At 66.9% G+C, this 11,807-nt stretch overlaps 2 protein-coding genes across 3 annotated transcripts; both read right to left on the minus strand.

Moving 5' to 3' along the window:
- Positions 1-444: 444 nt before the first annotated feature.
- C2CD4C (C2 calcium dependent domain containing 4C) lies at positions 445-4,051 on the minus strand. Its single transcript, XM_030509199.1, has 2 exons — positions 4,005-4,051; positions 445-3,684 (listed from the first exon to the last, which is right to left on the minus strand). The coding sequence occupies exon 2, from the start codon at positions 3,663-3,665 to the stop codon at positions 2,412-2,414; it is 1,254 nt and encodes a 417-aa protein (XP_030365059.1). The 5' UTR covers positions 3,666-3,684; positions 4,005-4,051; the 3' UTR covers positions 445-2,411.
- Positions 4,052-6,535: 2,484 nt separating this feature from the next.
- On the minus strand, positions 6,536-11,270 carry SHC2 (SHC adaptor protein 2). Of its 2 annotated transcripts, XM_030509197.1 has the most exons (13): positions 10,725-11,270; positions 10,171-10,241; positions 9,770-9,830; positions 9,470-9,589; positions 9,296-9,349; positions 9,118-9,169; positions 8,845-8,971; positions 8,572-8,752; positions 8,420-8,486; positions 8,165-8,332; positions 7,779-8,080; positions 7,477-7,614; positions 6,536-7,031 (listed from the first exon to the last, which is right to left on the minus strand). In XM_030509197.1, exons 1-12 carry the CDS (start codon positions 11,205-11,207, stop codon positions 7,486-7,488), a joined length of 1,815 nt encoding a protein of 604 aa, XP_030365057.1. In that variant the 5' UTR covers positions 11,208-11,270; the 3' UTR covers positions 6,536-7,031; positions 7,477-7,485. The 2 variants fall into 2 exon arrangements, with proteins under 2 accessions (XP_030365057.1, XP_030365056.1); XM_030509196.1 differs by having other exon boundaries at positions 6,536-7,614.
- Positions 11,271-11,807: the final 537 nt, after the last annotated feature.

Raw genomic sequence — 11,807 nt, forward strand, 5'->3', positions numbered from 1 at the left:
CTTCCAGCCCTGCGCTGCCGCAGGGTCCAAGGTCAGCTGCCCCCCAAAAAGCCCCCTCGAGGGCAGCGCCACAGCCCAAACCCATCATCACATCCTTCATCACCAGCACAGCCGAGGAGGAGGAAGGGTGCCCATGGGAAGAGGCTCTCCCTGTCCGCACACAGGCGATGCCCACAACGGCCCCTTTCCCCACATTCCTGCTTCTCCCCGGGGAGATCTGCTCCCACCTCACCCCACGGCTGGTCAGGAAAGAGCTTTGGAAACACATGGAGCCTGTCAGGAAAGGGAAGGAACATGTGGAAGGGCGGTCACTGTTCCATGGCTGGAGCACAGGGAGATGGGGGGGGATTTGACAGGGAAGGGGGGGACACCACAGCCACAGCAGTGAAAAGCAAAGGGAACATCTTTGGGAGGAAACCAGGAGCCTGAGCACCACCAGCATCTGTTTTAGAAATGACTTTATTGCACTAAAAAGGGGGAGTCACCTGTAAAGAACCATTCCACCCAGGTATATTAATATAGATATATTTTTGTTTTCCACTCCAAAAATGCATCATTAAATCCAGCCACAGAAATATCAAAGCAAGAACAGTAGAAAAGAGCTACAAGGGAGGAAATAACCCAGCCAGGCCGCAGCCCCAGCTCCCACACCGCAGCAGCACAGCCCAGGGCTCAGCGATGGCCACTCGAGTCTGGGGGGGGCAGAGGGACAACAGCACAAGCCCCCCCAGGCCCTTGTGTCTCCCCCAGGGCCAGCCCCAACTAAGGAGCATCCCAGGACCCTGCTGTCAGCGTCCCCCTTCCCCAAAGCCAAAGGCTCTGCTGGGGGGGACACGTCACCCCCAAACCCTCTCATAGAGCACCAAAGTCTTTGCGCAGCTCCTGTTCCCCTTCCCCTGGGCCTTTCGCAGGCGCAGGGGCCCCGGGGACCACAGCACCCCGATGGGACATGCACTGGGCTGTCGGCAGCAGCAGGGTCCCCTTCTTGCCCCAGAACCCCCACGGCACTCGGGGGTCAGGGATATCCCCATGTTGGCTCCTGGGCTACGGTGGGAAGCCTCAGGTGGGAGCTTCCCCACGGAGGAGGAAGGTGTCTGCTCCTTCCCTCCTGCACGGGTTGTTTTCAGCCACAAGCTCAACAAACAGCCACGATCACCCCAAATATTCCCCCCCCTCCACCCCCTCCCCGACATGCAAACACGGCGCTACCAGAACCATGCCTCGCGTACCTGGAACATATTTACAGACAGGGAAAGATCAGCCTGGGATATAAATAGCCAACACTGAAACGTGCCATCTGCTGCAAAGGACAAGGAAGGAACATCAACTGCCACCGACAGAGGTTAACACAGAGGGACACGTGTGTGCGGGTGTCCACGCGTGCTGCAACAGGCAGGGATGGGAGCACTGCGAATCCTGCTCCCTTCCATAGGGACATGCAGAGCCCGAGGCCAGGGAACACCACACCAAGCAACAACAAGGCTCCCGGTGCCTCCAGCTGGGATGGGAAAGGATGGGAGCATTTGGTGGGGACCAAAGGGATACTGCAGAGCCCTGCAGGTCCCGCCGGACACAGCAGCTTTGTGGGCCCATAGGACACATCCCTCCTGCCCAGTGGGTGCTGACACCCCTGAGCCCCACAGGCGAGGGAGGGCAGAGGGTGGGGAAGCATCATCCAGCCCCAGTGGTACCCTCCTGGCGGTGCCAGTGCCTCGCATCACCCTCCTGCAGGTAGGGATGGGCACAAGCAGAATCCGGCCACTCCTGGATTTGGGCAGACCCTAAAGCTCTGTGAGCAGCTTCCCGCAGGGATCAGCAGCAGCGGATGCTGCTGGGGGGGACGGGACACGGGGAGCGTGTCCTGGGAGGCTGAGGGTGTCAGACCAAGGCCACTCGCACATCTGCAGGCCCACAGGGCTGGGAAAGAGCCCAGGAAAGGCTCAGAAGCCCCAAACCAGACTCATCCCTCCCTCAGCCCTTCCTTGGGTCACCTCTGCGCTTCCCAAGACTAGAAACTTGTCTTAAATTAAAGCTGAGATCGATGTTATCGCCTGACTGCAGGAGCTGGGGCTTTGGGAGAGGTGGTCGTATGCTACAGAGACCTACCCACCTCCAAGCATCGTGCTGGCCGGCTGCAGACCGCGGGCACCGGGGAGGGCAGAGCCTGGGAGGTGACTTCCATCCTTCCTGGTGGAGACAGGATGGTGGCTCCCTGCTCATAGCGGGACTCCAGGAGGGAGCAGGGAGGGAGCAGGGGCTCTGCCTGCGCTGCTGAAGGAGGGATGTAGCTGGCAGAGCCCCTGGCAGTGCCACCATCCCCCTGGGGACCCCCACACAACAAACCCTCCTCCAGCAGGGCAGGGGGTCACGGCCGGCCCCCCTCAGGCTCCCTCTGGGGCTGCAGCAAGCACCTACAAGGCCAGGAGGGTGGTGAGCGGCAGCTCCTTCTCCCCCAGCAGCGTGTCCCGCTTAAGGCTGCTGCCCTTGTTGACCACCTTGAGCTTCAGGGACATCTTCCTGGCGTGCCCGAGGCCCAGCCCGTCAAAGAAGAAGTCCTCGTTGAAGACGGGGTTGCGGCTGTTCTTGATGATGGTGCTGCGCTGCTTCTGCAGCTTCCCGGGGTTGAGGCACAGCGAGACGCAGCAGTTGATGCTGCGCAGGTCGACCAGAGCATCGTAGAGGTCCTCGGCGGAGACGAGCCGCACACGCAGGCGGGCGTTGGAGGGGTCGTACTCAGCGGCCAGGCGCAGGCTCCCACCACGGCTCAGCCTCAGGCTCTGCTCCCGCTCCCGGCCCCGCGGCGCATCCAGCGGCAGCAGCGTGGTTGGAGGCTGCGTCCCGGCCGGGGCGCTGCGGGAGCGGCGCTGGGCGCTGGGGCTGGTGTCGGCCGAGCTGTCGTCGGTGGACAAGGAGCTGTTGCGGGCCACCGAGTGCTTCAGCTTGATCACCTTGGACTGGCTCTCCTGGCTGAAGATCTTCAGCAGGGACACGGAGCGGGACAGCAGCGGGGAGCCGAAGGGCGACGACTCGGCCGAGGAGCACGTGTCGCTCTCGCCGCCGCTGAAGTAGCGCCCGGGGTGCATGAGGGCTGCGCCCAGGTCTGCGGGTGCCCGGGGGCCGCTCTCCCCATTGAGCTTGGCTCTGCGCTGGGCACTGGGCGAGGTGGCGGGCGAGGGGCAGAGGCTGCTGTGCTCGCTGTGGAACAGGGACTCCTTGCGCCGCGTGTGGGGACTCTCCACCAGCGTGGCGAAGCCGTACGAGGTCTGTGCCTTGGGGACGTAGGGCAGCGACATGGCCGTCTGCGCCTGCGGGTCCACGTTGGTGCCGAAGCCCCCCTCGGCCGCCCAGTCCTCGGCGCTCTCGATCTGGATGATGTGGCGGCCGGCGGCGCGGGCGCGGGGACGGCTGGAGGCCCGGGGGCTGCGGGGGGGCTTGCGCCCGGCCAGGTCCTGCTCCGAGGCCGAGGGGCCCAGGGTGGGTGTCGCGGGGGGCTCGGAGCCCTCGGCCTCGGCGGGCGCCGCGCTCAGCTTGGGCGGGATGAAGAAGTCGGGGATCTTGTCGGGGGTGAGGACGTTGCTGTAGCGGGACCCGCGGGGGGAATCGTCCGGCCCCGCGCCCCGGGACCCGTTCTCGGCCACGCCGCGCAGCCGCTCCAGGAGCCACATGTTGCCGCCGGCTGCGGGGCTGGAAGAGACCCGAAGGGCAACGGCGTCACCGAGGACCGGCAGCCCGAAGAGCGACCAGCGGCACCGGGAGAGCGGGACCCGAGAGGACGGGGACACGATGGGAGGGAACCGGCGGCGCCGACGGGAAGGGGACGGGAAGAGAACGGGAAGGAGCCGGTGGCGCCGATGGGCGCCGGGACCCGCCGGCCCGAGGGACGCGATGGGACGGAGCGGCCGCGGAGCACGGGGAAGCCGCTGCGGGACAGGACGCGGGGACCGGAGCGACCGACGGAGCGACCGAGCGACGCCGCGAGCGGGAAGTTGCCGGAGCCGCCGCACCTGGAGCGGAGCCGCCGCCGCCGCCGCAGCCCGGGCGGGGCGGACGCGAACGCGCTTTTATACGGCGGCGGCGGCTCCGCTCCTTCCCCGCGCCGCCGCCGTAATCCTCCGAGCGCGGCGCCCCCGCAATTCCCCGCACCGCGCCCCGCCGGACAGCGCCGCGACCGGCACCCAGCGGCCCCGGGGTGCTGATGCTCGGGGGTGCGGGGACACCCGGCCGCCAGCCCACGGGAGCGCCGCGGTTGGGGTGGGAACGTCCCCGAGCCGGGATGCGGGCGGGAGCGGGATGGCAGCAGCCCTCTGTCCCCCCAGCCCAGCGCGGAACGGGGTTAGCGCCATGGAGCCGTGTCCCCCCCCGCGCCGGACGCATCCCGGCTGTCCTCGCCGGGCTTTGAGTACATAGAAGCGCTCGGAGCTGGAGGACTCGCCGAGCGCATCAAGTGGTTGAATGTGGTGGCTGGAGGAGTTGGGGGGCAGCCACATGTCACCCTTGTCACCAGGACCTGGTGGGACAGCGCTGGGGCAGGACACGGCCCCGGTGGTCGAGGGGGCACCATGTCAGGAGTGTCCCAGGGGCATCACTGCAGACCCCGGTGCTGCGGATGAGCGGTCGCAGCCCAGGCACCGCATGATTTATGGCCTTGGGGACAAGGACACACCGAGCAGGACGGTGGCACAGACAGGGGCCGGCGGCTGCTCCTTCCTGGCTGCCGCCCTGGGGATGCTGTCAGGCTGCAGGGACGGCGCCGTCACCCCAGGGCTGGGAATGATGGCCGGGAAGGAGAGCCTGGAATGCCGAGCTCCTTCTGCGGGGGCTGCTGCAGCGACTGGGCAGTGACTGCAAGAGGTGGGAGGTTTCAGCTCTCTGCATCCTGGCTCTGAGCTGATAAAAGGAGACGGGTGGCGTGGCTGGAGATAGATGATCTTAAGGTCCTTTCCAACCCTAATTATTCTATGATTCTATGACTAGGAACCAGCCAGGACCGGGAGGGGTCTGGGCAGGGATGTCTTGGGGCAGCGGTGGGGAAGGGGGGTGGCAGCATCCTGCCTGGACCCTGGGCTCTGCACTGGGAGGAGTTGAGTCCCCAGTCCCATGGGGGAGGAAGAGGCAGATGGACGCTGGGAGAGGAGGCCGAGGCTGTCGGGAAGGGGAACAAAAGGCTGGTGTTTGCCTTTCCTCCACCCTGCACAACGGTGGGTAAACACGGTGCAGAAATGGTTGAGTTCCCCTGAGATAACAAAGAGCTGGAGCTGGGCCAGCGCTGCCGAGGGGACCGGGGTGCTCGGAGCTGCCTCCTGCCTGCACTGAGCGGGCCTGGGCTCAGCTCCCGGCAGCGCTTCCAGGTCTGAGGCAGGAGAGGTCCCAAATGCCCCAGTTCCCGGCGAAGGGAAGGCAGGAGAGACCCCACACTGGCAGCAGGAGCTCACACGGGTGCTCACATCTATAGGGATGGGCTGTGCTGGGGGCATCCCTTCCCGGTGGGAGCTGCTGGGCTGAAACAGAAACAGGGGCAGCAGGTTTCCAGGGCCTCCAAAATGGGCTCTGGCCCCTTGCTCGGCACCCAGCAGCACGGAGCCAGAAGGGATGCCTTTCCTTGCTCATCTCCCCTCCGTAGATCCAGGAGCGGAGGATGCCAGGAAGGAACAGGTCTCAGCAGCATCTCTGGGGCTGAGGGACTGGGACAGAGCCAGCAGCAGCCAGCAAAGACGTGGGCTTGTTCTGAGGCAGCGAAAGGAGAAAAGTCCAGGCTCTCGCTGCCTTTTCCTGCCTCTGCTATTGAGGGAACGGCGCAATTATCCTTGCAGACGCATTACTACATGACAAAAAATAGCAGCTGAGATGGCAGCGCCTCATCCCTGGAGGTATTCAACTATCAATGGAAAATTACACATTCATTACTGGCCTTTATTGAGGGGCTTATTTTCTTCATTGACTCAGCCAGCGCCAGCCCAGCATCCTGGAAAACACTGTCCCAAGCACGGGGCAGAGGGAACCCACCGTTCCGAGGTGGGTGCTGGTGGTGCCAGGGCTGGGAATGGACATGCTGGGAGCCTCCTGCCCACCAGCACGGGTGCCCAGCCACGGAGACAGCTTGGAACACCCCCGAGCAGCACTGGGGCAGCCTTCTCCTGCCTCCACTGATGCCAGCCAAGCACCATTCCTACCTGCTGGCTCTCACTGTGCTGGCCCCATTGCTCCTGACTGGTGACGAGTCATGTTGGGCTGCTCGGTGCCAGCCTGGCCATGGCAGGAGCCAGACGAGGCCTCGCCAGGAGGGAGCAGGCAGGGCAGGGAGATGCCGGGTGCGAGGAGGAGATGCTGTGCAGGACCAGCACCCCTTGGAGCCGGGGGGTAATCCATATGAAGAAGGGTGACAGAGTGATGCAGAGGGGCAGGGACGAGTGTGACCGGCCAGGATGAGCAGGCTGCCAGCACCAGTGTGGGATTAGCCAGGAGGTGGTGGTGATGGAGACACCGTCCCGGCCCCTGGGCGCAGGACCCCCATCCCAGCAGGAACAACCCGGGCACCTTCCTCATTTCCAGGTTTAATTAGAAACGTATTCCAAAGCACGAGCCCCAGACACGCTGGACAAGGGCTGTGTATGCCATAAAAACCTGCCCAAGCCCCAGGAGAAGCAGGGATGTCCCAGAGGCCTTGGGACACGTCTCCAGCCTTGGCCTTACAAGCCAGAGCCAGGAGCAAACCCCTGCCCTGCACCTTCCCCACAGCACCTTCATCCCGGCCCCAGCCTGGGGAGGGCTGTGGGGGCTCGGGGGCACCGGGAACCCTCATGGCAGCCGCTCCTGGGGAGAATCCAGCTGGAAATGTGGGACCAACAGGGACCTCCAGCCCCATAGGCAGAGACAAGGCAGGGGCTGCAGCCCACACTGATAGGGGACCCCATGGATTGGGGCACCCCCTGAATGTCCTGGCAGAGAGGAGGGACCGAGGCAGGGAGCTGGGTCCTGAGCAGCAGCGCTGGGCGAGAGGCACAGCTCGGTGGGCAAGGGTGCTCCTCACATACCTGTGCACCAACACGGATGCACATGCACATGGATACACACACACGGATACACGCACGCACATGGATACACGCACACACACACGCCAAGCCTGCCTGCCCCATCCCACCCTGGGATGAGGCTCCTGGCACCAGCCCCAACCCTGTTTGCTCCATGATAGCCCAGAGACCAATTCCTTGCGTCGGGATGGAGCCGGCGCCGGGGCTGGCAGCGCCACAGCAGCTCCCGGCTCCCACCCGGCACCATTTCACCTGCACACGTGGGATAAACGTCTTCGTGTCCGGCTGGGAAAAGGGCCCCATGCGGACCATGGAGGGGGGAATGGGGAGCCTGATCCCAGGGTGTGGGGCCAGGCACAACCAGAGGAGGGGAGCGCAGGGGACCCTGGCTTTACCCCAGGGCTGGGGTGAGTCCGGTGCCAGGGCCGCGGGTCGGGGGCTCACGTACCCCCCGGTGTCACTGCTTCCTCTGGACAACCTGGCGGAGGTGCAGCTCGCTCTCGGCGGCCACGATGGGCTGCTCGTTCTGCCGGTGGTGGCTGATGAGGTGGCTGATGCTCTCGAACAGCACGTCCTTGGTCCTCACCTGGGGGTTTGGGGGGGCCACGGTGCTCCTGAACCCCGGTAAGCAGGTTCCCCATGCAACCCCAAGTGCCTGCCCGCCCAACCCTGCAGCCCGTGGCCTCCAGCATCCTTCCCACCTTGCCCTTATCCCCATCACCCATCGCCCACCCTGCACCCTGTCCTTACCACTCCCTCGGGATCCACCAGCAGCAGATGCTTGGGCTGCCCGCTGTGCATGCCGGTCAGCACGTACTGCCCTGGGTTGGTGAGGCTGTCCCGCACCAGGAAGTCCCCATCCATCTGCAGGAGCCTCTCCGCATCCCTCCGGCTCATCTTCCCGTGGTACCACGGCTCCCGCCTGAGCTGCTCCTCAGTGGGGGCAATGGGAGCCTTCCGCGTCGGAGGGCTCGGCCACTGGTCCTCGATGGGGGGGCTGCTGCTGCCCCCCACAATGCACTCGTGGAGCTTTAGGGCATCCTCGAACGGCCCTGTAGGACCAGGGTGTGGGATGTCACCCCTCAGGGCATGAAGCTGGGGCCATGCAATGAGCACCCCCCAGTGTAGTGGCTTACTCATATCAAAGAGGTCCTTTTTGGGGCTCTCCTCCGGCACCCCTCGAGCCGCCGCTGCCTCTGGCTCCCAGGCATCCAGGCTCTGTGTGTTCACGTACATGTGCTCCTCGTAGTCCCGTGGTCCCAAGGGGTGGCCATCGGCCTGCAGGTACCCATCCCCGGGCTGGCCTGCGAGGAGGGAGCATCACCACCAGCCCAGGCAGGGCAGAGCCATGGGGACCCCCATTGTGGGGTCCCCCCCGCTGCGGTACCCACCCTGGCTCTCCAGGTCCCAGGCTGGCCCTGGCTGGCTGCTCTGGTCTCGCCTGGCTGCAAACCCACCCTGGGGAGAGGAGACAGTGAGGGTGTTGTGGGGGGACCTGCTGGGGACCCCCATAGCAGCGCTGGCAGCACCCGCGGGGGCTCACCTGGCTGGAGGGGATGGAGCCGGAGGGCTGAGTGCGGATGTGGGCCAGGCTGGTGCCGTGCCGGAGCCGGGAGTCGATGAGCCCGCCCGGGGGCGGCTCCTTCCCCGGGATGCTGTTGTAATAATCGTGTTCGGCCGCATCTTCATCCTCCCCCCAGGCCGAGTCCTCCGCACCCAGCGCCCTGCACCAGGGATGGGTGAGCCGGGGATACCCTGAGGGGCTCAGCGCCAGGGCCATGCCCAGGGCTGCAGTGGGGCCCTCACAACCCATTACCTGTCCGGGGGTACCACCACCTTGGGGGGGCTGTGCAGGTACTGCTTGAAGCGCAGCTCGAAGGCCTGTCCCACTGTGCTGATGACGCTCTGCGCCAGCCCCTCGCAGCACTCCAGGATGTGGCAGGCTGTGGACGGACAGATGGCTCAGACGTGTCCCCGCACTCCCATCACCCCTCTGGGAGCTGCCCCCCAGATGGAATCACCCCATCCTCCAGCCTTCATCCCCCCAGCGCATCCCTCCTCATCCACAGAGCTCCCAGACCAGCGTCACCTCTCTGGTTGATGGGGTCCTTGGCGACGTAGGCGACATAGTCTGTGGTGTCCTGGGGGTACAAAGGGAGCTGAGGGGCAGGGCTGGGGGCTCTGGGGCGAGGCGATGGGCCCCAGCCCCATGTCCTGCCCTGGGGCCAGTTTGGCTCAGCCCCAAGGGATGACAACCAGGGTCTCACCGTGTCCCCACCGGAGGCGAAGGAGATGGATTGCATGTGGTGGTTGGCGATGATCTGTGGGGGGGACATGGCCCATGGCAGGGGTTAGAGTGGGGGCCACCAGCCCCCCCGCTTTGCGGCAGGAGGCAGAGGGCTGGGAGGTGGCAGTGCCACAGCCCTGGGGACGGCTCTGACCTGGCGTGTGGTGGGGATCATGAGGTTCAGCCCATCAACGGAGATGTTGACAGCGATGCTCATGCCGGCAAAGCGGAGGTTGCTCTTGCCCAGGATGGAGACAAGGGCTTTGTTGGGGGCCTGACAGGGGGAGAAGACCGTGGGGGTGATGCAGCCCATCGGGTCCAGGCTTCCTGGGCTGAAGGAGGCAAAGGGGGTGCCCCAAGAGACCCCAGGCTCTGCCCCACGAAGCAGGCAGGCACCCCCAGCACCCTGCCCCAGGAAGGAGCCCGGGGGGGGACGGACTGAGTGGAAACTCACCTTCTTCTTCCAGATGCCCTTCACGCCCGGTACCGCTTCATACAGTCTATTGATGGCTTCCCTGCAAGCCACGGCCCCGGGCCCGGTTACTGCTCTGGAACCCCCCCAGCCCCTTCCCGGCTGCCCCCCGGCATCAGCCCCACAGCCCCGGGCACCGCAGCCTCCCCGCAGTGCTGCCCCACGTCACGGCCGCGGTACGTAATCCCGGCCAGGGCCACCTCCCTTCTCCTCTTTCCACCCATTGATCCGCAGCAGTGCCCTTCGTCATCGCCCTGTGTGCAGGGTGGATCCATGGGGCAGGGCTCCCCCCAGCCCCTTGGCCCTGTGTGTGTCCCCCCCCGCCTTGCCATAGGGCGCTGGGGGGGCTGGTTTTGGGGTGCAGGGGGAGCGCGGGGCCGTACCTGGTGACCTGTGTGCGGGTGTTGAAGTCGAGGGACCTCATGGAGCGCAGCACCTCGATGCACCCCATGTACTGCGGGAGGGGGGGACACGGTCAGAGCAGCCTCCTCCAGCCACCGCCACCAGCCCAGGGCAGGCGAGGAAGAGGAGGGGAGAGGAAGAGCCGGGTGTCAGCAAGAAGGGCCCCCTCCAAGCGGGCTCCAGGGATCACGCAGCACCCTTTTGTCCCCCACCCCAAATGATCCCATTGCATGCCCAGAATCCACGCTGAGACCCGACAAACTCATCTCGGCGCTATGGCTCATGATGCCTTTGGAGGGATTGACTCCTGCTGGGCCCCGAGGCTGCCCCCAGCCCTGAAGCCCCCCCAGTCCTGACCCCCCCCCAGGCCCATCCCACCCCCAGCCGGTGCGGGAGGCCGTGCCGCCCCTCCCGGGATGATCCAGCCAACGCGGGCCGGGCGGCGGGGACATAAGCCGGGGATGGATGCCCGGGACCCCTCCGCATCCCCTTGGCCGCGGTCACGGCGCCGGGCTCTTGCTCCGGTGGGACTTACCCGGACGATGTAGGAGACGCCGGGCCCCAGCACCCGCTCGTCGGGGTGCAGCCAGCCCTGCGCCGGTTTGCGGATGAAGCTGCCCTTGCGGCTCCACTCCTCCGCGCCCGGCCGGTTCCCCGCCGCCGCCGCCGCCGCCCGCCCCGCCGCCCCCCGCGCCCGACCGCCCGCCGGCAGCGCGCACGGCGCGGCGGGGCACAGCGGCTCGCAGGCGGCCAACACGGCGGCCAGCGCCGAGGGGGGGCCCGCCCGGGCCGGCGCTGACAGGTCCCGGCCGCCACCGGTACCGGCGGAGGGGCCGCGACCGAGGAAGCCGCCGGGACCGGGGAACTTCCACTGCGGCATCCGCGGCAGCAGCGCGCAGAAGGTGGTACCGGGCTCGGGCTCCTCGCCCGCCGCGGGGCTCGGCCCGGGGACCGGCGACGGCATAGGGGCGGTCAGCGGCTCGTCGCGGAAGCGGTCATACTTGGGCTCCGGGAGCATGCCCGGGGCCGCTCCGCTCCGCCGCTGCCGTTCCGCCGCCGCCGCCGCGCCGGCTCCCGCCCCCCGCCCGCTCCCCCGGGGCCGCGCCGCGCTGATGTCATGGTGCGAGCGCTCCGCCGCCGCCCCGGCCCCCCCCCGGCCGCCCCAGCATCCTCCATCCTGCGCCCTCCCGGCCCCCGCCGCCCCACCCCGGCTCCCTCCGGCTGCCCCAGCATCCTCCGCCGCCCCGGACCCGCTGCTCCCCCCGAGGCACCCACGGGGGCTGCGGGAGCCCCGGAAGGGCGGGCGCGGCCCCGGCGCTCAGGGACAGCGGAGGATGAGGGCGGACGGACCCTTCCCCGCCCCTCAGCTGGCACCGGCACCACCGGAGCCTCCCGGGGGCCGCCTTTGTGTCGCCGTCTCCTCGGTGCCTGCCGGGGGCAGCGGCCGGTGGGTGCCGCAAGTGCGATCGGTAACTCAGGGCAAGGAGCCGCTTCTCTGGTCCCCCGGTTCGGTTTGCAACCTGCCGCAGAGCACCGGGACGGGCCCTGGCTCCCCCGACCTCTCAGAGTGGGGAGTCTCTGATGGGGCCCCGGCTCCGGGTGCCCGTTCCCGGGGACG

Source organism: Strigops habroptila, chromosome 20 (assembly GCF_004027225.2).
Source record: "Strigops habroptila isolate Jane chromosome 20, bStrHab1.2.pri, whole genome shotgun sequence".
In the NCBI taxonomy this organism is placed as follows: domain Eukaryota; kingdom Metazoa; phylum Chordata; class Aves; order Psittaciformes; family Psittacidae; genus Strigops; species Strigops habroptila.

Excerpts from the sequence above, each read along its gene's own strand:
- C2CD4C (XM_030509199.1), bottom strand. The coding sequence starts at position 3,665 with ATGTGGCTCCTGGAGCGGCTGCGCGGCGTGGCCGAGAACGGGTCCCGG.
- SHC2 (XM_030509197.1), bottom strand. The coding sequence starts at position 11,207 with ATGCTCCCGGAGCCCAAGTATGACCGCTTCCGCGACGAGCCGCTGACC. Across the intron at positions 9,170-9,295 it reads TCGCCTCCGGTGGGGACACG|GACACCACAGACTATGTCGC; the intron begins GTGAGACCCTGG and ends TTGTACCCCCAG. Across the intron at positions 8,487-8,571 it reads GCTCCATCCCCTCCAGCCAG|GGTGGGTTTGCAGCCAGGCG; the intron begins GTGAGCCCCCGC and ends TCCTCTCCCCAG.